A 27,391-nucleotide genomic window follows, 5' to 3' on the forward strand; every position below is an offset into this window, starting at 1 on the left:
ATGAATTGCAAAAAATGTGGGCTTGTGTTTACTAATTCTAAATACCTGGGAAAATGTAGAATACTTTCAAGATTACTTTTTACACCAAGGCAGGAATGTGTAAAATTCTTCAGAGCATGCAGCAAAGTTGCACCCCAACCCAAGTTTATGGTCAGCTGAAGGGATGATAAATACCAGTTTATTCTATTTATTTCAGTAAGAGTGAAGCAATTATACTACTCCAATGCTTAGCATATTTTTCTCAATTGTGCTTCCTTGTCCTTCAGAAAATCTGAGGGACAGTGAGCAAAAAGAATAACTATTACTTTGAGAATGCTCCTTTTTTTCTTCTATTCAGAAATAGTTTAGCTAGTCACACAAAACGAGATTCAAATATTCTTTGATCATGCTATTTCCAGTCCCCTTTCTTTGCCATCCAGACTGACAATTAAATTACAAAAAAAATTTGTAAATTACAAATCAAACCAGAAAGCAAAAAGTGTTGTTTAAAATTTTATAGGATAAAACCTTTGTAACAGCTAAGAAACTGAGTGTATGACTGAAAAAAATTGCTTAAAATATGGTATTTTGGTTTCTTTCTTGTTAGAAATGCCAAATAGGATGTTTAAATAAAGGTTTTTTCATTTGCAAAAATTTTAATTGGTTATATGAATTAGAGAAAATGATCCTTTAGAAAACAATTAAATTTTTTAACAGAAATAAAAATTAATTTTCATTACTTAAGTGAAGGATATTTTATTTTCTGATATTTAAGTCAGGACAAAACAGCTGTCATAGGTTGCTTTGAGATAAATCACTCTGTACCAGTTTTTGGATACTCCACACTTTCAATATGGTTTGAGCATTGAACTGTTGGGAAAGGTACTGACAAAACCCCTCAGGTCCTAGAGGGCAGAGGATCACTGGTAGCCCTTCATCTTATTGAACCACATTGTTGTTGGAAAGTCTCTTTTACTAAGTATAATACAGAGTTTGAGGTCACTCTCAACACTGTTATCTTGCTCAGAGTTTTAGAGAAATTATTTTCTTGTTAAAAAAATGTCACGTGCACAATACATAAATTTGCATTACTTTCAAATCATTCATCTTTAGCTGGATGAAAACTACTAGAAAACTGCTTTGTCCTCACTGTGGCATGTGTATCCTGAAATTGCACACAGTTTAAAATGAGACCTGAAATATTCATGTTTAATTTAAATTATGCAAGATAATCTATAGCAACCATAAAATCTTATGAATCTGAGAGATATTTTCAGTTACAGAGGGCAGGAGATGAGTGGGGGTTTTGTCCTTCAAAAAAACAGAAAAAAAAAAAAAAGAGAAAAGGAATTGTTTAAAAAGTAGAACATGAGAAAAGTTAAATTTAAATGCTATAAAGGAAGCTACACTTCACATTCAGATCAGCTAGATCAGATGTTCAAATGGTAACAGTAGGTACCTATAGCAGAGTTTTCAACTGGGTTTATGCCCACACTCCTAAATGCCAATGTAGATTTTCAGGTAAAAAAACATCCTGCTCCTTAGAAGTTACATTAGTTTCTCCTCTGTGCTTACATGGTGGAATTGTTCTTGAGAGATTGGCTACTAAACCAAATACTTTGCACTTGGAATTTCAGTGCTACCTACATAATGCATCTAAAGAAGATTCTTCAACATTCAGAGGGAGCTGTTTGTCTCATAACACGTCTGCAACTGCATATCACAGCTTAATCTCTTGTAATAACTGCATTTAGTCTTTTCTCAAGATGGAAAAGGATACAAAAGAGAAGAGGAAGGACCTTCCAGGACATCTAAATATTGCCTTTTGTCATCATGTTCATAAGAGCCTCTGAAGGGGGAGATGCTGGGCAGAATGGGTAAGTAAAAGACACCACTGAATTTGGATTATGCCTGACCTTGCTTGGATCAGTTGTTTTCTGCAGATTAAACAAACATTTAGTCTTAATTTATTTGGCATTTTGAGAATTTTCTGTCTTAAAGACTGGTAGCAAAAATGGTCAATCTTAGGATAAAATGTCCTGATGTATCAGCATAAACTCTACGTAGCAACAGCTAAAACCTGAGTGTTATCAATATTGTTCTCATGTCAGTTCCAAAACACAGCATTGTACCAGGTACTTGGAGGAAAATGAACTCTGCCCCAGTCACAAGGGCATGAAGACAGAAACTTAAGTTTAAAATGCCACAGCATACCTTTCAAGCTAAATGGGCAACTTTACCTGCAAATCATCAGCAAATAGAATGAGAAATTTTGTAGCTGATTCATATGATTCCAGACCTTAATATTGGTATAGTATCATCTCCCCTTTGCATTAGTATTATAATGCAAAATGAAATTAATATCATTTACTACAAAAAACTTTAAAATTAGGCCTCTTTATTAGCCCAGAGTTGTATCTTTGAAGGAGAGTCCACCAAAATATGCTTGAAGAGTCTAAGATAAGGCAAATTATGGCACAACCTTCTAGTCTGAATAAAGCAAGAGAACAGAAAAATGGGGTTAGCCTCTAACTGTGGGGAGCATGATAATGAGGTGAGAAACTTCTCTTGTATATGAAACAAAATGAACACAACTGCAAGCAAAAAGCTGTTGCCATTAAATAATACTGTGTTTGTCTGTAATTGTTATAAAGCAAAAAGTAAAATCATGCAGTTATCTGTGTTGTTTCTGTGAGAAATGGGTAGTCACAGGAGCAGTCTACTTGTACATAGCTAGGGATTTCTGGGAAACACGAACAACTGGTTAAATGAGAAAAATTGCAAAGCAACTAAGGACAGAGAAGAGAAGAGCACAAATCATGCAAATCAAGGCTCTCTGCTGAAGAGTTTGCTTGAATATGAGACAAGGAAATGAGAAGAAAAACATACTTAGGATTCAAGAGGGGAAAAATACCACACAAGAATTCAGCCAAGACATAAAGGTTAACAACTCTACTTTGCAAAGGGTATTGTGAGACATAGATCATCTGGTCCATTGTGTCATGTTGCAGGAGAAACAGCTACACTTATAGCATCCTTTTCTTTATAAGTTTAGTTGGAAGCTGTCTGAGAGCACAGAAGAGAGTTTCATGACAAATATATTTTTAATAAAAACTGTACTTTTTTATAACAAACAGAATTCATCAAAGTAATTGTTATTTCCATCCTGTTTAACTGAAATCAGTACATACAAATGGCACTGTGAGGTTCTTTTCCTCCCTCAACTTCTGTCTAACCTCCCCAGGATCTCTGTTAGAAATTACTGGGGGATTGTGATCGTAGTCAGTCCAACAAAATCCCACATTCCCTATGAAAGGACATAATGAATCAACTGCCTTGTGATGAAGTGAAACTTCTAGATTGTATTTAGAGGGGGAGGTTTTCTGAATTTAAAAAAATGTGCTAATACACTGCCACTTAAAGACATTTTCATTTGAAAGTAAGTTGCCATGGTGACATTTTTCTCTGTTTCCTCCAGGAAAAAAAAAAAACAAACTAAAAACAACCCCCCCCCAAAAAAAAAAAGAAAAAAAAATTTGAATAAACTTTTCCCAGAATAACTTCATTCAGGAAAGTATTCTTTTTTTTCTTGGGTAACTACCATTGAATGCTGTGAAAGAACAGTGACTCACAAATCTGTACTGGACACTGATATGATGTCACTCCACTTCCCTGCCTGTGATTTAGTCACCAGACAAAATACATAGGCAGGAGGATCTCAAGAGGCTGTAGAATAACTCGTGGAAGAGACTATTTTTTTTATCCCCACCTGGGAGCTAGGGAAGAGGAAATATTACATCCATTTCTCCTTGACGACAATCACAAAAATAGTATTTTTCATAAATTTCAGAATGGTTGTGTCATGGTTTTCCCCTTGTTCTCACTACCATCTGGAAACCTTGGAGACAGAACACATCTTCATTCAGCTTTGAACAAAAGGTCTGATCCCAGCTTTGGCCAGGGATGTCAGAGGACTGAAGCTATTGGAACACAGGGAGGAGAAAAATCCTGCTTGCACTAGTGGCTCTTAGAATCAGTGAAGACACCAGATGAAACATACATGTCCTCACTCTTTTAAAATTTTGTTTTCATTTTTATATTAGTTTAGTTGTTTACACTAAAGAATCATGTCAGGGGAAAACTTTCATTCAGCAGTCTCCTTAACATTGACCTTCTAGAACCACAGAAGAGCATCCCAGCTCACAAACTTGCACTGAACAGGAGCTTCTTCAGTGCCTTGGCTGAGGGGTTATTTGTGAGCCTATAGATTAATATCTACTTTGACTGCTTCCCTGTCAAATTCCCAATGCCCAGCTACTTTCTAACTTTCTGTTTGTGGCCTCTTTTCTTCAGGCATATGAAAACAACTCATAACAAAGTGGCCAACAGACATAGATTCTGTTACTCATTCATTTTGGTAATGGGAGGCTGATACGATTTCTGGGAAACTGTGAACCTTGATTCCTCAATTTCTGGTAATGTAGCTACCTGTCTGTTCTGCAGAGTGATACCTCTTTGAGTTCTCAAACTTCTGACATTATCAGAATGTGCTTAAGTTAGCTTTTGTGCAGTAATTTTTAATACTATTTTGTATAAATAATTTCTGTTAAAAACATGAGAAAAGATAGCTCATCTAGAAAAGCATCATATAGTTCAAGTCCTTAATGACTATTAAAGATTTAAAAGAAAAAAATCTGTACAAAACAATCACAGAGTGCACAACAATATATTTTATATTATTTTAATACGTTATTCTTAGAGGCTGGAATCCATCAGCTTTTTGTAACAGTAGATTATTCTACTATGATTTATATTTTCAATTTATCTGTACTTTCATTCTTTTAAGGGGCACAACATGGATGTTACCTATATGTTATACCTGGCTGTATGTTACACCTGTTTTTAGATACTAAGCCTTATTGAGAAGGATGTTGTCTTTTTGTTCGTACCTTCATAGCTACATCACCCACTGTATAAATATAAGAAACAGCATAAAATTATTAATTTAGAAGATGATAAATTAATAGCAAAAATAGAAAACTTACATATACCTTTAAAAGGGGTAGTGGTACAGTTGTATTTAAAACTGTTCAGTGGCCTTGGAAGCAATTGCTCCCAGAACATCTGAGACTTCTTTTAAGTTATCATGATGGATAAAGGCATTTAAATAGATAAGTCATAACAGAGGCAACATTAGTATGACTGGAGGGCAAAACAAACTTGCTTTCTGATAGTCACACAATCCTGTGTCTGCATCTTGCTACAAGAGTAATGGCTTTTTATATTCTTTTAAGAACCGCTGAGGAGATCCTGTAGTCAAAACACTAGCTGAATGTATTTGAAATGCTCAGTGTAAATAAAGACTTATTTGCTTGTCACACATTTGATTTTTTCACAGCCTTAGAAGAGTAAATAACCTTAGGTTATTTACATGTACTATTGACAATCATTGTGGAAGAGCTGTCATGCTCAAGACAGTGACTCATTACCTGCTTCCAACTTTCCATAGCCTTCATTGGTGACACTTGAGTTTTAAATTTTTCTCCAAAATCAGGAGGTCTATATTTTCTTGCTTTTAATAAAAGCTAAGACTAATGCAATCACTATGGAACTTGGTATGAAATCATGCAAAGATATTGGGTAATCAATAATTAACTCAAATTTGAGATGATTAATTGGTTCTGTGACTTCTGCAGAAAAACAACTGGAAAGCCAGCAGTAAAGATGAGAAAGACTGAGCACTGGACTAACTAACATAAGAATCATCAACCGATAAAATTATTAATTTGAATAAGAGAATTATGGGACTTGTAGCCAATGAACATTAGTGCCTTTGTTTGATAAAATTTTATAAATAGTGAAGAGTTCTGATAGTCATTGTGTTGGCTTTGTGGAAGTGCCATCCAGCCTCCATTTCTGGGCAGAACTGTAAAAAAGTCAAATATCTCAGCTCTGCGTGTGGATTTGCCTCTTGCACAACCTGTTTTGGGACAACAAATGCTAATGATTTTGGGGTTATAAAATTATCACCTAGCCACACTGCCTACTGGAAATGCAACTGCTACTGAATCATCTAGGAGATGTGTGGGGAGCTCTGAAGAGTGCTACAGAGGCCAGACACTTTAAAGGACTTCCTCCTTTAAAGGATTTTTTTCCTTTTCCTTTAAAGGATTTCAAGAGTGTACTAAACACTATTGAAGAGCAGGGGTTTTGGTTTTCACATGTTGTGAAATTCAGACAGATACAGGAATTAGGTCCAAGCAGAAAAGTTGGCTAGAACTTGCTGTGCCACAAATCAACTGAAAAATATGAATGTGAAAAAAACTCAGACCTATTTACCATGTAATTCTTGTACAACTGAATAACAAAGAGTGGAAAAACCAATATAAAAATTATAGAGTGTAGGGATTTAATTTTAAATACTGGAGATATTTTCAAGCATTAAATTTGCTCTATTACCTACTTTTCATGTTGGGTTGCAAATTAACGTTGAAAACTTTGCTGAAATTTCAAAAATTGTCATGTTGTTTAAGTGATCCTTACCTGACTCTGCAGCCTGCTCAATGCTCCAGCAGAGTTTTGTGTTGGCCATGCTGTTCCCAGCATCCTGCCTGCTGGACCACTACTCAGAAGAGAATCACAGCATCTGGATCAGGAAACTACATTTTGGCACCTACATCTGGGGGGGAAAAAAAAGTAACTATAAAGCCACAATAGATTTCTGAGTGGCTTTCAGCCCATCCATTAAGATCATTCAAAGCAGGAAGCCTCTGAAATTTTGTGAGCAACTTCTCCGAGTCCCCTGTATGTATTCTAAATTAATGGAAAACACAAGACAGACTTTTTGAAAAGACTAATTTTACTTAGATAACTGAACCTCATCTTTGAATGCTGTAGGATAAAGGGGGTTCCCTTGGAAAATGTGTATTGTCAGCAACAGATATGTTTTTGTGATTTTTCATGACAATCATGGTGACTGTCTGACAAGCTCATTGCCCTTTTTATAACCTTTCTATAAATGACACAATAAAATATATTGGAAGGTTTCACTTCTCCTTTATAATATTTTCCCCTAGATTCATGTTCAAATCTTGCAAGTGTTGTGGTTGGAGAAACAAGCAAATTTTGTTTAATCAATTGGTTTTGTACTCATGGCAAGACCTCAAAGAAACACAGCAAAAGATGAAAGCATGTTCACAGAACCATTTCTTTGGACATTAATATTAGTATTTTTTATAAAAGCAGTCCCAACATAATCTGCAAGAAAATTAATTTGTAATGAAAGCTGCCTACAGAAGTTGTGGAAGCTCCATCCTCAGAGGTATTGAAAAATTAACCAAACTTGGAGCAGTCTGCTGTGATGTCAAAGTTAGCCCAGCTTTAGGTGGGAGGCTTGAAGAAGGGTCCTGTATGTGCCTCTTCCAAAAGTGAACTATACAATGAAATTAGGCCCCTTGAAATAAAAGAAATGTGGTGGAGGATGGAAATATGAAAACAAACACAGATTGCATAAGCATTGTCTTCTTAGAAAATTAAACACGAAGAATTTGAGAGATATGGGCTGACAACATAGTCTTGTTCCTGTAATGTGCAAAGGCACTATTGCCAGTTGCGTAGCCTTTCAGCATCTGGGTCTCAAACAATAAGACTCAGTTTAGTTACCTTCATCTTGATCAAAATGAACTTTTTGGAGCTGGAATTTCCTACACTGAATTATTTACTCAGCCTAGTGATTTTCTTATAAGCCCCCGTTAGAGTTTTACTCATTTCCAAAAACAAATTAGCAGAAAATATGCATTCTTTCATATAAAGAAAATGTTTATAAGTATTTAATTAAAGCTGTGCTTTTTGATAGTGTTTTCAAGTTTGGCAGCCTAGAAAACCTGCATAAACTTGGCCAAGTCCTGACTGGTTTATTTTATTTACATAATTGCAGAAGAGATTTTTTTGGCATTGTGTAGGTGGTTTCCACCAGTCTGTTTGCCGACATATTCCATCTCAGAGCTACCAAAGCAAGCAGAACTTTTCGTGTGTGTACATATATATAAAACAGGCTTTCTATGCGAACAGCATTGTGAAGGCTTAAGAACAGAAATCAGTGATGCTGCTGGTGCACAGCAGTGGAATTTGACTTGTATGACTGGATGGAGAACACAGCAAAGAATTAAGAAATGGTGGAGGTGAAAGGAAGAAGAATGAGGGTAGCAGAAGGATTTATGATAATTAAAGCTTATTCTACTCAAGAACTTCAAACTCAATCACATGCTCACTGCCTTCCCATGAATTCATAATTATAAAAAGGTATTAAATCTTTAATCAGAGTATGATGCAATGATTTCCTTTTTCTCATAAGGCATTTGTGAACCAAATCATCATTTTCACTGAGTGGACCAAGCTCCTGGGAAAAAACCAAGGCAAATCAAACTCCTGTATATAAAGCTTTGTCTGAAAAAAAGGATGTGTAGAAAAGGAGATACAAGATCACAGAAAGAAAACCTGTGTCCAATGACAAAGACAGATGGATGCAGCTCTGATTCTTCTTGCCTTCATCTCACCATCTTCCTGTGATTTGGGCAAGCTCCTTAACACAGATTTTTCACAAGCAGCAATAATTTTCTGAGATCTCTCTTACAAGAAATTCTCCCTTTTAGTGGCTGTGCATATCTGCCCCAAGGGAATGCCTCATGCTTCCCAAGCAAATATTTCTAGTTTCTATAGTCAGCTAGCTCAGATGCTAGCTCAGGTTTCTCCAGGGCAGATGTTACAGCTTAAAGGAAAAAGTGCCCTTGCAGAGCTTAGTTCAAAATGCCTGTGAGTCCTCACAGCTGCACCAAAACACATTGGTGGCTAAAGTGAACACAGACAATCCTAGAGAATGCTGAACAATCACAACAAAAATAAAAATTTGTACACAGGCATCACATACTGGGCCCAAAATATTTAAGTTCTACTGATATTTCTGCATTTGTAGAGAGAAATTCTTCTTTTCTTATCCTTTCCTATCTTTTTAGAGAAAAAATAACTAATCCATGATCAAGAAGAAAATGGATAAGATACTGGCAAGTGGTATATAAATATATATACACATATACCCATACAGATACATATACATATATACACATATATATATACACACACATATATATTATATAATATATACACACATATATATTATATATAATATTGTATCTTATATAATATATACACATATTATATATTATATATAATACACACACATATATATACTTATATAATATATACATATATATAATATATACACATATATAATATATATACATATATAATATATATACATATATATATATATATACTAGCCACTGTTAAATCACATTTCTTGTGCCCATGTAAATAATTACTATGAGATAGTGTAAGGCTGTAGACCTTTTTTTACTCAATAAAAATTATTAAAAATTAAATAAAATGATTGAAAGAAAGCTGTAAGCAATGAGGTAGCATATGTGAACCCCAGTCTGATGACTTTGGCCATCACCAGCATCCAGTGTTGGTTGCTGGAGGACAGGTTTACCTTTGGAATCCCTAGGCTGAGAACAGGCACCAGTGCAATCCCAGGTGGGCTCCCAATGCCACCCTCCTCTCACCCACTGTGCTGCCCAGCCTCTCCACTGCACATGCCAGCCCTGCGTACAACCAATCATAGTATCAGCATTAATCAAACCTCAGGAATGTAAAATAATAATTGACCTATCTACCCTTCCAAGAAGCAGCTCTATAAAGAAAAGCTCTATGAGCTACACAATTGCCAAAGTACACTACCAGAGAAACAAACTGTATTTATTGTTTCTTTGCCAAAGGTTACAGAACTTGAGCCTTTGAGAGCCACTGTGTCTCACACTCCTGTGTTCTTAAAAGCACACTACACACCCTTGATTCTAACAGGTATGCCTCTTCTGTCTCTATTATTTTCATGGCATTCAGCCTGAGGTTAATTTGACATTCAATTAGGGGCAACTTGACTGTATGTCTTATACTAACAGAAACAATTTGTTATTTCAGAGCAAGTGTGCTCATGTCAATAGCTTTTCCTCTTACAAGTAGGTTGGTGGCAGTAACCAGCTGCAGCTTTCAGAAATTGGATATATAGATTTCCATAGAGTCTCTGCAAAACCTCTCCTTGGTTCTGGAAGGGCAGGTAAGGGTCCCACTTCCCCTTAGAAGCAGACAGGCAGCAGTTTTGTCACCAGAATATATGTAGGCCCCACTGGTAGAAGTGATTAATTAAGTGATTATTAAAGAAGTGATAATTAAGAATTCTAAATTAGCCAATGCAGCATCAAAAGATGCCTCAGAGCTCATGCCCAACTTTCTATCATATTGTTTATCAACCAAAAAGAACCAACGTTAATAGTATGTTAACAACATATTAACAGTTAAAATGAGTTTTAAGGTATGTGAAGTAAGCCTTGTCACTGTTGTTATTATTTTACAAAAAATGGGTCTTCTACTGTGTATACTGTTCACAAGATATTTATCTCAACAACTGCATTGTCCAATTTGCGTCTTCATAAATATAGTCTGTGGCAGACGGTGACACGACATGGCCAATGAGATCAGGTCCTTTCTCCAGCAGAGACAATAAGGTTCCCCACACTGTCCTTATTTATGACTTAAACTCTAGTGAAGAAAATTACCAACACTTGACATTTATAGCCTTCTGTCAGAGACTGCAGCCAGGGAAAGGTGCAGTGGGAATCATATCTGACTAGCAGTTTAGAATATGATGGTCCATCTACTCAAAAATAAATTGCAACCAGTAAATTTTCTTCTTTTTTATTTTTACTTACAAAAACACATCCTAATATATTTGATAAATTTCAGTCATGAATGGGCCAGATTAACAACTTTGGTATAAGAGTTTTTTAACTACTTCAGAGTACAACCTTTTTAGTCTACATGTATCATTATTTTAAAAGCAATACCTCAATAGGGAAAAAAAAAAACAAACCCATCCACCATTTTTTGGTAAAGAATATTTAAGCATTGACATTCGAGTTAATTGGTAATCTATTAAACTGTTCAGTTGTAATGTATAGCAGCTGTATCAACAATGTCTGAATGATCACCCTATGCTGCCACTAAGGACATACCTCATCTGTTATAGCAAGAAATACTGTATGATAATTTGTAATGACACAAGTATCTCATTACCTGCTTAAAATAACCTATCAGCTGGGTCAACAATTAATTATATAGTATATCTCCTGAAGTCTTCAAAATATTTCTGCTATTCCTCACTAATTTTTAAGGGAAATAATGAACAAATAAATAAATAGGAATCAGTTTCATTATTTTACAGTAGTACATTGTAATAGATTGGCATTTAAGAAAACAAAGAGAAACACCTAAGGAAGTTAAAACAGCTGGAGGCTGATGGGAGTTGGTCTCCCGGCCAACAGCTGGCCATTTCTGAGAATTGACAGCAGTTTTAACCACTGAAAAGTGAGAACAACCTGTGAACACCACCTTAAGACCTAAGCCTGGGAAGTTCTTTGTCTCTTTGTTTCCTGGCTGTGAAAGGTATCAGAGCTCCAGCTGGCCTCCCGTTCCCTGCCTGGCCATGCGGCCCAGGCGGGGGCTGGGCTGGGCCCAGCGGCTCCCGGCCGGGAGATGGGGCCTGCGGGGCTTGTCCCGGGCTCTGGCCGGGCCAGGCCGGTCCGTGGCTCGGCTGCAGTTTTTGCTGTGACTGAATTCACCAGAGACTGCCGAGTAAAGAAAGGAAAAAAGCTCTAGACCTGCGGCAGGCTGAGACAGTGACTACACTCTCCAGAGCAGCCATGAAGAATCTTCTATCACAGACAACTCCAGCTGCTGATCCAGCAGAGATCACAGAACTATCTACAAAGCCTGGGCAAGATTTTAACCTTTTCATTACCCAGATGAGACTTGCAGATTAATCCTTTTTTCCAGAGAGAGAAAGAGAGTAATCAACATGTAAAGAGACTTTATAAACTATCAGAGACAGTAAAGAAAAGAATTAAGCTTCAGAAGAGGTAGAGAATAAGGAGATGCTTTATAAGCTGAAATATTTTTCTGTTAAAGCTATGGGGATGGACAATGGTGTCATGAAAAAACTCCTTTAATTCATGACAGAGTATATTGGGAGGAATATAGTGTTCGAAGTTTGGATTTTGAGCAAAAGGTGGAGTAATTATGATATAGTGAGGTGCTGGAACAGAAAGAGAGAAGTAATAATTGAAGATTTGGAGCCACTTGAGGGCAATGAGAAAACTTCTGTTTCCAGGAAGGCTCACAGAGACAGATGAAAAGTACTTTTGCCTTTGAATAACTCATCCTTAAAATGACATCCCTAGACTCATGGCCCATAACACACCTCAGAGTGATGTGAAACGGGAGGAGTGAACTGATGACAAGATTTCCAGGCAGCTGGCATCAGAAAAATAGAAAGCTATAACAGAAATAGTTTTCTTGTGAGAAACTTCATAGATTAGCAGAAGAAGACTTCTGTTATTCTACAAAGACTGATGAAAAAACTCTAGCAGGAATTAGGACTGTTTTAAACACCAAAGTTCCAAAGTTTTTTTGTCTCTATAATGTCATGTGAACAAGGAAATGGTTAGGTAGTGGGGGATAAAGGAGTTTTCTGGAAGTTTATTCTGGTGTTCTTATTCTTGTAGTTTTGTTAATAAACTTTCTTTATTCCTTTTAAGTTTTAAACCTGTTTTGCTCTTGTTCTAATCCATATCTCACAGCAAAAAATAAGTAAGTTTTCTAGTACTTTTTTCTTAATTACTGCTTTAAAACCACAACATACGTTAATTTATGAATGGAAGACAGAAAGCTTTTATTAACTGCCAAGGTGCCTAAATGTGTTCTCATCATGATATAAAAATCTAGCCCTAGTCACCCATAAATCCTGATGGATGGTGGAGAACAGGCCCCAGGTCAGTTATAGGACATGGAGGAAATCCTAGACCACAATTCTCAGAGAATTATGCAGAATATTATCTCAAAGGTGACACTCAGCTCTAGTCAACTGGGACCTCTGTTTACACTGATACAGTACAGACCGCTTGGATGAAATGTCTTTCTCTTCTGGTCATGCCTTCAGGTTCATTTTGAACACGGGATCACAGGACCTATCTTGGGAATAGCACTGGACCAGCAAGAGCAGAGGAACCTTTCGTGTGCAGGAACATTCTCTGTTCGCCACAGAGGCAGTGAGAAGGTAAATTGATATGGGATCAATGATATGAAACCAGAAGTCCATTCCTCTATAAAAGAATAATCTGCCTGTGTAGGTATCAAGGGCCTCCAACATGGTTCTGTCCCATCATCTGAAACATTGGCTCAAAAAGGAGCTCTGAGCATACATTCCCATGAGGAGCTATTAACAGGGCTTTCCAATAGAGTTTGCTCTTTGAAGAGACAAACTCTATCACCTTGTTTGTTAATATGTCAGCATTCATTCTTGGAACGAAGTTCTGTCCTATCAAAACCTGTAAAATGGGAATCAGGCACCTCAGCTGAATGAGAAAATGTCATTGTCTATATGAGAACTTAATGGGAACTGCTTATAGAAACTGAGATTTTGCTTCATACACATTTCTCTGAGAAATCAGTACCTGATAATAAGTAACTGAGAGTAGGGATTCCTAAGCAATTGCTTTTAAAATACTTTTGAAAATTAGAAAAATTTTAGCATGCAGAGGGAATAAATGGACACATTTGGGATGTTCTGGTTTTGCCTGGCACTATAATTTGGTATAGAGAATTGGCAGTGAATTACAGCCCTGTAGTTAAAGTAACCTTTAATGTCACTGTCTTTCATTATGAGTGTTTAAGTGCACAGAAAAGCCTCAAAAAACAAGGAAGGCATGAGTATTCACTCTCCTGGGTTTTAGCTCCCAGTGATGGCACAATGTTGAAGTAGAAAGCAACATGACTGAGTAATGTAAAAAAGCAAGAGGAATAAAATCTGCACTTTTGTGCAGACTAACAAGTTTTTTCCAAATCCTGAGTATGCAGTACTGTGCTGGCCTGCAGAGCAGATACCCACTCTGGGTCACAAACCACACTGTTTGGATAGAATGGAATGTCTTACAGTCAGCTGTTCCAGACTGCCTTTCTTGCTGCTGTGCTGGTTGCACAAGTTGAACTCTCTGAGAACAGAAAAGGGAAAGAAACATTGCTTTAACAGAACCCTGAACCTGACACTGGCAGGTTTGTGTCAAATGTATCAATGGACAGTGGTCCATGGCATGAAAGACATGCAAGCTGAGGATGAACTTTTCACTCATAAGAAACAATCTAGCATTGTATTATCCATACTTCCCAACTACTTCAGATCAGCCTGTACCTCTGTCCCCTGTGACCCCTCTCTGTTTTCAGTGAACTCTTAGTCAGCCTTAAATGGATCTGACCATAATCGTATTTTTCCCAGAGAATTCAAACGTTCATAATGACAGCAAGACATCATGCAGTCAGAATGACATCATAAAATTGTTTAGGTTGGAAAAGCCCTTCATATCTTTGAGTCCAGCCATCAACCTGAGCACCACACCTGTGTGTCCTTTAAAGGTCTTCAGTGTTGGTAGCTCTACTACTTCCCCGGACAGCTTGTTACAATGCTTGAGCACTCTTTAATGAAGAAACCTTTTGTATTATGCAGTCTGAACCTTCCCTGGCACAACTTCAGGCTATTACATCTTGTCTTATCACTTGTTACTTGGGGAAAAAAAATCAGTCTCGACCTGGCTACAACCTCATTTCAGGGATCTTTAGAGAGTGACAGGGTCACACCCAAGCCTCCTTTTCTCCAGACTAAACATCCCCAGCTCCCTCAGCTGCTCCTTATGGGACTTGTGCTTCAGACTCTTCCCTAGCTCCATTACCCTTCTCTGGACACGCTTACGTACCTCAGTGTCTTTTTAGCAATGAGGGGCCCAGACCTGGACACAGCACTCGAGGTGTGGCCTCACCAGTGCTGAATACAGGGGCACAGTCCTGCTCCTGCTGGCCACACTATTCCTGTTACAAGCCAGGATGCCACTGGGCTCCTTGGCCACTGAGGCACAGCTGGCTCATGCTCAGCTGCCGTCAACCAGCACCCCCAGGTCCTTTTACATCAGGTAGCTTTCCAGCCACTCTGCCCCAAGTCTGTAGTGTTGCATGGGGTTGAACTTCGGCACCTGGCCTTGTTGGAATTCAAACAGTTGTCCTCGGTCCCTCAATCTAGCCTGTACAGATCTCTGCAAAGCCTTCCTCCCTTCAGGAGGTCAGCACTCCAACCCAACTTGTAATCTGCAATCTGGCTGAGGGTGTACTTGACACCTTCATCCAGATTGTTGATAAAGATACTGAACAGGTCTAGCCCCAGGGCTGAGCCCTGGAGAGCACCACTGGTGACTGGCTGCCAGCTGTATTTAATTCCATTCACCACCACTCTGAGCTTGGGTAACCAGCCAGTTTTTCACCCAGCAAGGAGTATACCAGTCCAATTCATGGGCATCCAGTTTCTCCAGAAGATTATTGTGAGGAGAATTAGATAAGACAAGCAGGACTTGCCTTATGCCCTTGCTGACTGGGCCTGATCTTCTGGTTTTCCTGTACTTGCTACTGGATAGCACTCAAGATGATGTGCCCTGTGACCTTCCCCAACAGCAGTCAGGCTGACAGGCCTGGTCCTGTTGCTGATGTATTCACAGAAATATATTTTGTGTCTTTTAAGGCAGTAGCCAAATAAAGCTGCAGTTGGGCTTTGGCCCTCCTAATTGTCTTCCTGTTTGCTCCTGTTGTGTGTGTTGGTGTAGAGGCACTTCAGCTGAGCTGTTGATTCCACCACTTCCTTGGGGAGAGAAGCTCTAATTCCTACATAACCATTCTCAGGTGCTTCCATGTTTCTGAAACATCACTGACCCTTGTGTCTTTGTTGCCATATGGATCTCCATCCCCTATCTCCAGTGGCAGACAGAAGGAGCTTGCTAGCACAGTCACTCAAAAACTGGTGGGCTACCTTCAAGTTTGGCTCTAGTGAACCTGGTTTTACCCCTTCCCCCTATTTAAGTTTCAAGTTGTTTTGATAAGCCCTGCTAACTTCTGTGCAAAGATCCTTTTCCTCCTTTGGGACAGGTGTACCCCATCTATTGACAGCATGTCTGGTGTTGAGTAGACCAAATCATGATCAAAATCCCTAAATTCTGTGGGTGACACCTGGATTGGAGACAGGTATTGGTGTGCTGGATTGTACCATTCCTTCCCTGCAACTGGATGGACAGAGGAGAGCAACAGTTGTGCTCCTGATCCCTTAACAGTCATCCCAAGGCCCTGGAGTCTTTTAATTGCACCTGAACTTCTTGTTGCAACTTCATCACTGCCTACCTAAAAAAACAGAAAATAGATAATAACCAGAGGGTTGTGCCACAGGACACTTTGACTTCACATCTTTAACCCAGGCCCCAGGAAGGATGCAGACTTCCTGAAGAAGACTTTCTGGTCTGCATATGGGGCTTTCTGTTCCCTTCAGAAAGGATCTACTATGACAGTAACCTGTCTTTTTTTCTTTATGGAAGCAATTTTGACACAGGGTACATGCTGAAGTAACTTTAGTGACACCTCCAAAGCCAGATGGACCATCCTCCTCGTTATTGTTCCATTCCAATTGCAGAGCCTCTCACTCATATGCTAAGTCACTGGGGTGCCGGGACAGTCACAGGTAAGATGTGCAGGAGCCTGTCAACATTCCTTCATCCCTTAAGTCACTGTGCTCCGCCAGGCAGAGAGAGGACCAGGACCCTGTGCCTTGCAGGGCTTGTCTCAGGGTGCAATTCCAGCAGTTTGTCTCTCTCACACCCCTGGATATCCTTGTGTCCCAGAGCTCTGGCACAGGATGTAGTTCATGCAGTCTGTGTCTCTCACATTCCCGGACTTCCCAATTCCCGGAGCGCTGGTACCAGGGGTTGCCCACTGCTGCCCTCTGGTGTAGGTGCAGAGCAGAGCACAGCTACTAACTCGTACTCTAAGCTTAGAACAGCCCAGTAGACTCCCAAATTTATTGAGCTATAAATATTGTTTGTTTAGACTACATTGATCTATTATTATCTCCTTCCAAGATATATATGTAACCAAGTGATACCTTTCCATTTACATGGTACATGCCAAATTGTAACTGTAAACAGTAAACAATGTGAGAGACAAAGGAAGCACTGCACTATGTACTACTTGGAAAGTATAGTCAAACATGCTGTGACAATTATAATCAGGAATTTGTTCCTCAGTATAAGACTCTCTTAAAAGTAAGCTGCCTAAAAATATCTTCTTTACACAGAAGGAACGGCAAGATAGTGTTTGTGCACAGGAAGGAGAATTTCCTATTAGACTTATACAGATATAATTTTGCAGGTTTTGACAATAAGAAGTTTCTGTCTCCCGCATCTTTTCCCTCTTTTCCAACCTAAATGAATGTAGGATTCTATGACTAGGTAGAAAATGTTATTTTTAAAAAGACTCAGCAGTGCATATGTTCTCTCTTGTTTACTACTGATGAAACCCTCCCTACACTGCTATCAGCTACAGAAGCTCTGTCACTGTTTTCAGTACGATTCCACTGACTGCAGATTTTCTGAACTCTGCCTGTATTTAGTGCTCTTTTGACTGTATACACTAAGAATTAAATAACTTTTCTCCCAGTTTTTTGCCTCTGATCTTCGTATGTTAACCAGGCTCTGAGGAGTAGCTTTTTTTTCTCCTCATTTTTGCTGAGTGAATTTGTTAGCAAACAATGACAAATTTTTCATGGGCTAGCACCAGTTTTGTCTATTTGCTGATTTCTCTAACACAGAGACAGAGAAACAGGTGCCAATTGCAAGGTTAAATACAATACTTAAACTATGTTTTTTATAAGAAATCTTATTAGACATTTTTTAAAAGCATTTAATAATTTGAAGCTAAGCTCTATGTTCCTTAATTTTTTTAATAAAATGAAGAAAAAAAGAAAACCAACAGGCTGTCAAAAGTTGTGAAATACTCACAAGTCTCGGAGTGCTGATCAGCAAGTCGACATGACACAGAAGCTGTTGACAGGATAAGGTTTGCACAAGTGATAGCAGCAAATGCTCCACCCCTTCCTCCATTCTGTTTTACTTTCAGTAGTTACATAAATAAATTTGTACCTAATAAAGTGGAAATTATTCTCATGACAAAGATCAGACCGTAAGGATTTCCTGCTGCCATTTCCGAGCAACTTTCAAACTTGGGGGAAAAAAACCAAAACAAAACAACACAAAAACACCTCTGGGAAAATATATATGCCTACAGTTTAAAAGGCAGGCAAGTGACTGCCAAACATGAAAGGCAGATGACTGATTGATATCTGAAGCACTGACCTTCCTGGACATTCTGGCTTAGCATGCCCTAAAGGGAGGAGGGCTCAAGGTTTGTGCCCTTGTTGCTGCACCTTGTAGCATAGGTGTAGCCTCTCAGCCAGGGCTCAGCAGAGTTGCCTACCTTGGAAGTAGCTTTGTGCTGTGACTCCTCCTCTTTGCAACCTGAACAGTGTTTTTTTACTGGGGCAGCTGCCTTAGGAGGGAAAATGTAGTGGCCTTTCAGGACAGCACCAAGAAGCTGTGGAAGAAGGTTGTGAGGACAGAAAAGAGCTTCTCCAAAACTCTTCTCCATCTGGCTTGCTGCGGAGCAGCAGGGCAGAGAGGTGGCATAGGCCAGCAGAAGAAGATCCTTATAAAGGAGCTGAAAAGAATAATCTGCAAATTGCATTGAAATCCAAAGCCGTGGATTTTTAACTGTTAAGAAAAGTGAAGGTTTGGTGTCTATAATAATCACCGTAAATGTCAGCTGTAATCCTAAAGTCCTGCCTAGATATCTCATCATAAAAACTTATGTTTCTTGAGATAAACTCGAATGTCTTGAAGATGAGGCTTAGCAGCTCCCTAGGAGTACTGTCAGATTTCCAAGAACCATCATTTACCTATGTAAGGTTCATGCATTTGAAAGGCAACAATGAAAACAATACTTGATCTCTGTGCAATCTTCTTTATATCCTTGGCTTAGCTGTTCTGGCTGCTGGCTCTTATTCTGATGATTTAAGCAGGTTTGAACAGATGCAAGGAAAAAGGAAAAAAACAGTCCAGGGAACTTCTCTCCCTCAGCTAGCCAAAAACTAACTAAAAGCAGAAGAGAGCTCTGTCCCCCGTCTGTCCGTGCTGCAGACATCACAGTTCAGGAGCAGGATGTGGGGCAGTGAGGGCTCTTTCTCAACACAAACTGCAGCTTCTTCTTCCCTGCCTTCACTCCCAGAGCCAGTCTTAAAGGTGCAGAACTTGATATGTAACATAAACAGAACAGGCGATTGGGGATACAAGCAACATAAAGTAGGCCCAGGACAGCATGTCACACTGAGACATGGTAAAAATATTTTGCAGATAAATAACAGGTTTTTAGAAATTACTCTGACTCCTTACTAGAGGAGAAATGAGTTTCTGGAGCTGGGCATTTCCTTCTTGTTTCTCAGTGAAAAAAGTGTTTTTCAGGAACAAAAAAGTGTTTTATTACAGAAAGATTCCAAAAACCTATTTATGAACATAAATAAGACTTCTGTGTCTTCAGCAGCTGTTGTACAAGTGAGAGAAACAGGGTCTGGGACTGAATGTTTCCAGAGCATAGTTACAGGTGGCTGTATAATAAATTCATTGTGTGGGACAGCTCACTGCCATTTCTTAGCATCCTGCTGTCCTGTGGTTCAATATTTGGGTCCAGCATCCATTCTGCAGAGAAGCACTGGAATGAAATGCCTCCACATTTATTATCTACTGCATGGGATCAGATTTGCAGTCATTGCCACTGCAAAGAACAAAAAAAAAATATATGCAGAACTCACAATTTCATGCTTGTCAGACTCTTGGCTCTCTCACGTGATACTTTATTTGTGCCTCCAGAAAATCGGTAACTAGCACTCCTGGTACTTTGCCTCAATGCAGGTTGTGAATGTCACTTTTTAAGCATGTGTACAGACATGAGAGGTAAAATCTGCTTCACCTGGCAGCTGTTAGAAACCTGGGCAGGATTTGAAAGTGGAAATAAAAATACAGACTTTCTACGGCTCATGACAGATTATGAAAAGAAGTACCAGCATTGCAGGAAAAACATCAGCTTGGATAAATATTTAAACCAAAGGAACATACCCATTTATTAACTGTCTTATGATAAGAGCACCTATTTTCAGAAAAGAGTGGTCATAAATATCTGTTTCTTCAGCTCACTCCAGCTCAAAGAGTGAGAGTAAATGATATCAGGTGTACATGTGTGTACATGTATGTACTTGGACTTGGATCCCAAGGTGTCTCATATTTGCTACTGTTTAAATCTGAAAAGTGAGTGTTTCCTATTTATTTTTCTCTTTGACGTGATACTTTTGCTATGCTAAATTTGACAGAATTTTCTGTACTGGGAGAAATTTATAAGCAAACAGACAAAAACAAGCACACAAAGATTGAGGTATTAACTAATTATATGAGAATAGGGACAGAATAACTTGCTTACTTTTTTTAAAAAAATCTCCTTCCCAACAATTTCCTTTGAACACAGCAAAATGGAATCATTGCAAATAGAGTGGATTTTTTTAACTATCTTTCTGTGTTTTGCTGGCATTTCTGAAGTTTAAAATATATTTCTAGCTTAATATAAAACCAGAAACTATTCATACATATGCAATACTATAAAAATTGCATTACTATATTATATATAATATTGCATATATATATATATAGTATTACAATACTATACAAATTACATTAGTTGTATATAAAAGTAATGCAAGTGTCAGTATATTACAGTAGGGTGGCAATACCACCAGCACTCACGCAAAATTTAACTCTCATTTTCTTAATTACACAAAAATGTGCTCCTTAATTAGACAGGAGACATTTTAAAATAATGTATTTGCTACTAGCATATCAAGGTGTTTATTTATAGCAGAAATTATTCTCAGATTCTCTTACAAGCAAAAGATGTCTCTAATTCATGCAGTTTTCATTTATAGTGGACACAGGCTGTTTGGCAAGATACTGGCAATTATTCTCACTAAGGAGCAACTAAAATTGCAACTTAGTGTTTTAAGTGCAGTGACAAAGAATGTGAATACAAACTGTAAAGTGAAAACAGATGTGTGACTGCCATTTTGGAAATAAAGCAGGAAAACTGAAACATCCATCCTCATTTGAAGCAAGATTACCCAAAAGTTTTGTGCAGCTGCATGACACTCAACAAGTTTGTGCTTTCTCTACTCCTAAAAGTCTGCCCATATTCTCATGGAATTCCTTTGGAATTTGAGTTAGTTCAGTTGCTGAACACCAGGAGAGGAAGCATTGCTACAGGAGCAGGAGTGAAGAAATGGGAGGGAATAAAATATAAAAATAAAAATAAAAACAAAAATAAAAATAAAAATAAAAATAAAAATAATAAAATATAATAATAAAAATGGGAGGGAATAAAGTACTAGAGTAGTTTATGTGATTGTGTGGGTATACAAAAAACAGTAGTTCTAGCAAACGCACACCCCTGTAGGATGGTCCCAGCTGACTCAGCCCGAATATACAGGCACATGCAGAAGACAATAATTGCAATTTTAAATGTATCTCTTCCAAAGTATATTTTTTTGTTATAATATTCCTGCTGTCTTTGAATTTTTTTTTTTTTTTGATGCAGAGCTGAACTACTACACCGTCAATCATCAACCCTATGAATTTCTGCACAGGAAAATGAAGGAACTGTTGTTTTCTTCATCTAGGTGACAGGGTGGATATAAAGAGCTAATAAAGATGTACAACTTTGGCTCCCTCCACCACTGCCAGTGTGGCAGCCAGAGGAGGTAGTTGCAAGGGAGACAGCCTTTTGCCTCTGTAAAGTCACATCCCAGTCATCCCAGCAGCCCTCACCATTACTCCATGGTGTTTTAGCAAAGGTGGGCCTTGGTTCGAGTGATAGGGGCCAGCAGCGAAGTGTGCCTAACTACTGAGAAGGGCAGGACAGAGGGGAGCTTGTATGATGAGGGACTCACATCAATCTTTCTTTCAAATAAAGTAGGAAGGTGCATTTCTGGAAATTATCACGTTCGTACACATAACTGAATTTGGTATGTGTTCTGCACCAGTGCTGTAACCACACATACCAATATTCAGGACTGAAATAACTGTGGAGGAGTTACTCCTGTAATAGAACATGTAATGTACTGAATATGTTACTAGGTGGGAATGTGTACCCTATGAAAATCTAGGTAACATCTGGTTCATGGCTCATATAGGGCTATAATCTGTCTCTCTTTTTTGCATACTAAATTGCAATGCTTCCTAAATTATGGACTCTTCTTATTATAAACTGGCATTTCGAAACTGCTACTTAACTTCTAGGCACATCTGGAGAGACATTATTATTACACCTTTCAGAAGCATGCACAATATTTCTGCACAATTATCAACTATTGCCACTAAGAATGAGCTATTCCTTTTTAAAGAGACAGTGTTTCAAACAAAACCAGATCAGTTCCTAAGTCAGCAAAAGTAAAACAAAGGGAAAGGTATTTAATGCATAAAATGTGTAGAAGTATGTTTATGAATCTGTGAAAAAATTAACACAGAGAAATGTGCAGATCTTAGTTGGAGTTGTATTAGGAGTGTATTATCTTACGTGCCAGGTGAACAAGTATTAGTCTAGAAGAAATATTTGCAGTATTTCAGCCTACAAGTTTTCCTAAGAAAATTGCCCTTCAAATTGCATGATAGGAAAATTATACATATAAAATAATTATATGAATAAAAAAAGCTGTATAAAAAACATCCCAAGAGGAATCACTTCACAATAGAGGTTCTCTCAAGTTATACTTGTGTTATTTCTCTGTGTTAATCAGACTTGAGGGGAGCAGCCAGACCACAAAGCTCTTGCAGTTCACACTCTCTGATGAAGGGAACTACATGCCAAATCCACAAAACCGTTGATGACTCTATTACATTCCATGATAGTTCCCACAGGAACAGAACTCAAGTGTTTCTTTGGAATTAGGTGCTGTGCTACTTGACCTCAGGTGACTGGACACCTTCTACACCGGGTAGCTGGAGCCCAGAGCAGTGCCTTGGGGAAGCAGGCACATTCCCCTGTTAGGCTGCTCATGCTGAACAAAGCAGTGCCTAAATTTGCTGAGTAGCAGGGCTGGCAAGAGCCTTTTGAGGTTTTAAATGCCCTTGGCTGCACTGGTACTGCCTCCAACCAAGATTTGTAGCTCAGAATCCTCCCCTGAAAGCAGCACCTTTATAAGTTGTCTCATTTTGGGAGACAGGTGTCTGCTAGGGAGGGCAGAAGCCTCTCTTGGAATGAAAATGTAGACCCCCTCCCTCCGAATTATTATAATTCTGAACTCAAGGGGCTCTCAGGCAGAGATCTGGGGATAGGAATAACAGTTCTTTACTAGTATAACCAGGCAAACAAACAACAATAACTACAGCATTACCAAGAAAACAGAACCAGGGACCCCGTGACAGCCTTCCCGGCAGAGATGGGAAGGGACGGAGGAGAGGCTTTGGAAGAAGAGGAAGAGGAAGAGGAAGAGGAAACAAAAGTATAAAGCACAACATCCAAAATATGTCAGTAATTTTTTTTTCTAGACGAGCATTTTCTAAGTGTTTCTTAACAAAAATTCCAGAACAGTAATTTGAAGAGTCAAAATTTTACATTATAATAATGACACTGAGTCTCTTGGGAGAGGGAGGGGTGATTCCTTTCCTCTCAGCTAACAATCTGTTGAAGCATTTTCCCAAAATCTCTTGGTCTCAGTCCATGTAGACACCCTCTCTGAGGTTAGCAGCCTGCTTTGTGGCTCACTTCACCATTTGTAGTTGAACTTTAAGGAACACAGGAAAATTTGAGCCTAACCCATATAAGGATGTAAATAAGTCCTACTAGAAAGAATAACATGAGAGATGAATAAACTAGAGAGATGAAAGAGGAATGCAACTGTGTAATGATGTACATTCCATCAAGATAATTTCCCTTTTTTTCTTCTTTAATACTTTTAAAACTATGTTCATTGTTCTGATAAATTTTGAAAGTTTTAATAAAACAAAGACAATAGGAGACAAAGACAATAAAGCAAAGGGTTAAAATGGCCAAGTGCTTGGCACTCTGCCAACAGTACACCTGGTGTTTTGGTAACACCCTTTATATACCATTTCTATTGCAACAACTTGATGCATATTCATAGACTTTATGCATAGTCAAACTTTTCAGTTAACTAGTTCACATTTTCCGGGATCTATTTTGCATGGCCACTCCTTGGATCTGCCTTTTTAGAGCACGCACATTTCTTGGCTTGTGGTTTAAATTCCTTCCTTATCATCTTTTAATTTGGGCTTTGGTTCATTCTTTCCACAGGCAGTGAGTGTTGATAATCAGCAGGATCCCCATCATCTGTTCATTGAATGTTATCCTAACTAAGCAAACAGTTCAAACATACTATACTGGCTATTACAGCAAAGCCGTATTATTGAAAAGTTTAGACTCAAAGCACTGATGGTTGCTTTGCCTTTTTTTTTATCTTGTGTACTTGTACAGTGCTTATATAAATATAATCAATGAGTGACATCCAGAAATATTTGATATATAATTAAAAACCATAGGTAGTGAATTTTAACCAATAAAGGCAAAGATGTTTTATCAATGGAAAAATATTGAGAGTTTAGCACTATGAAAGAGCTAAAGAGGCTATAGAGAAAATATAAGAATTCAAGTACTGATAGGTGGCCCTTAGGAAGGAAAGCAAATCAAGGAATTAAATCAAATTTAAACTCAGAAAAATACATTGTCTCAAAAAGATTTCAGTTTGTGAGAGTGCAACTACACATAGTAATGCTAGTCTATAAATCCTGTGTAATGAAGACAGTAAACAATGAACTTGCAAGACATGGATGAGTGGTCAGTGTAGGCATTCTCCAGAAGAACAGTGGATGTGATGTCCCCTGAGAAAAAAATAATAATAAAATCTGTCCAGAATTTCAGGTATGAAAGACTATGGAATTCTTATCACTTCCCAGATACCTACATTACAGGCAACATCTTGTTATTTGCTTTTTCTAACCACAGGATTCCTCCTGAAAATACTCCTACTGTTTACCAGAGAGCATCTGGTTTTGTGCAGCTCCCTTTGTAGCTCATTTCCTATCTTTAAAAATCAATGTTGTGTGGCTTGGGAAAGGGATAGAATTGAATTCCTGTTCATATAACACTTTCTTGCAAACCCTTCCATGTATTTTTACTGGTGGAGACTCTAATTTCCAAGATTCAGATTACATGGAGCTGTTCCATAAAATTGCATGCTTTACTTGTTTCATTTCTGGGTGACTGTATGAAATCAATTCTAACCTACTCTCATACACCTAATAATAGAAGCTTGAACCTAAGAATCTGATAAACACAGTCTTATGACATTCCAGAGGAGCAAGAGATCCATTTCATCTTTGGCAAAGTGGAAGGACTAAGTCTTTGCACTGAATGTATGAAAAAGTGAATTGAAAATGATGGTGGTGTGAATTCATATTATCCTAAATACTAGGGCTTGGAGGCCTTTTTCACTGCCAGTCACCCCAGTTAGCAAAACCTATATTCAGCAACTTTAAATCAAATCCTCCGTGCTCTGGCTGAAGTAGGAAGTTTAGCTTAAAATGAGGGGCTTGGGCTAATTTGTACATTTCTCAGGAGCATGGTGAATATATGAAACTGGTGAACTTCTCAAGGCTGCTTCAGGAATACTCACTGAATCTGGTAAACTGGTTCCCTATGAGTGGGACTTTTCCCAGCTGCTTGTAGAATATTCTATGTGCCTCTTCACCCTGGCTGAATGGTCTAAAACAGACTCCCACCATGACATCTGTCTTGCTTGCCTTTCCCCTGGTCCTCACCCGTAAACACTCAACACCATCGTCACCATCATTAAGCTCTAGACAGCCAAATCCTAGCAACTTTCTACAGGGAGAAACCCTAATTCCTATTCTCAGGCACTTCCATGATTTCTAACTCATCAATAATCCCTGTGTCTTTGCTGCCATGTGCATCTCCGTCCTCTGCCCTCGCAGAGACAGTAGACTGAAGGACCTCAGTAGCATATTGTCCCTCAAACACTGGTGGGCTGATCCCAGGCTTATCTTATTTTGTTATTTACTTCTCTTGCATTACTAAGTGATAACTACTGCAGCTTCAGTAGACAATTTCTTAATTAGGTTTTAAAAAAATTTCCACAAGTTTATTCTTGTAGCATCTAAGCTCTTTTATGTTAGAGCTTTATAATATCTTTTAATGTGCTTTTCAAACTGTGACCTAGGTGTTTACAGTGGAAGGTATCCGACAAGACATTTGATAAGAGGGGAAAAAAAACCATTTTACTTTGCTGCAACCTTTCACTGTTACCATGTTTCCCAGAAAATTCTTGATATTTAAGGATAAAGGCAGATTTGAGCCACATGTCAAGTAAAGACAAATCAGCTGGTATAAATTGGTGTCACCCATTATTTGCTGTTCCATTATAATTACTTACAATTATGGACAATTTATAAATTTTCACTTTTAAGAAAACTACTTTTCTACCTGAAACAAAATATTATATGACTTCTTTCTCTGTTTTTATAATGGCTCATGTTGTTACATCAAATAAACAAAAGAATTCTTGTTAGCATACATGGATTAGATGTTTATAGGGAAGGGTAAATTTTCTAAGGTAATTTTTCATTTGGAAAAAGTTTACTTTTGCATTGCTGTTGTGTAGAAAGATGAAGGTACTTTTAAAGTGTGAATGTCAGGATTAAAGATCATAATCCTGTGGGTGAAAATATTAACACAGGCTTCTTAAGGAGGATTTATGGAAGATCTTCACATCTAGGAATCACAAGGACAGGAGAAAGAGCTGCCTTTAAATAACAGACAGTTCCATAAGGAAGATTAATGGGGGGAGTTAGCAGATATGCACATGATATCTCAAAGCTTTAAAAATATTTGTGTTCCAACAGCCTCAACCTACTTAATTGGTTTTATAGAGCCTTTGACTCTGTTCTGTGGGACAGTATGAAATAATAGAAGATTCTAGTAAAATATATGGGCATTATTGCAAACAGGAAGAGAGGTCAAAAGGACATGTTGAAAGGAAGTAGAAAAATATTATTTCCAAGTTGAAAAAAGGGATTTTTTTGAGAGGAGCTTGGTGATTTAATGTTCAGGAGAATTCACTAAATTTTGTAAGTTTTTAGACAAGTTCTAGTTCAGTAAAATATCTTAACTATTCTTAGCCCAGTGAAGCTATAAAATGGATTTTTAGATAGGATGTTGGTTAGGATTTTTAGCTATTTAGATAGCTGTTAATTTTTCTTGT

The 27,391-nt window shown here is 38.1% G+C and overlaps 1 protein-coding gene across 4 annotated transcripts in view; it reads right to left on the reverse strand.

Annotated features, from left to right (window-relative positions):
* The window catches only part of IL15 (interleukin 15), a 32,369-nt gene extending 14,303 nt beyond the window's left edge, over positions 1 to 18,066 (reverse strand). For 2 of the 4 annotated variants that reach the window (XM_005525619.3, XM_014254837.2), the window contains exons 1-2: positions 18,006 to 18,066; positions 6,523 to 6,658 (exon numbers count right to left, since the gene is read on the reverse strand). In XM_005525619.3, the coding sequence (XP_005525676.1) occupies positions 6,523 to 6,585 (63 nt within the window). In that variant the 5' untranslated portion in view covers positions 6,586 to 6,658; positions 18,006 to 18,066. Of the gene's footprint in view, positions 1 to 6,522; positions 6,659 to 14,080; positions 14,100 to 18,005 lie in introns of those variants that run through there. The other 2 variants (XM_088056525.1, XM_088056524.1) reach the window with 1 other exon arrangement.
* Between the last annotated feature and the right edge of the window lie 9,325 nt (positions 18,067 to 27,391).

The sequence above is a fragment of the Pseudopodoces humilis genome, chromosome 6, assembly GCF_049639895.1.
Source record: "Pseudopodoces humilis isolate 2021_Gansu_Grassland_sample_001 chromosome 6, ASM4963989v1, whole genome shotgun sequence".
Lineage (NCBI taxonomy): Eukaryota > Metazoa > Chordata > Aves > Passeriformes > Paridae > Pseudopodoces > Pseudopodoces humilis.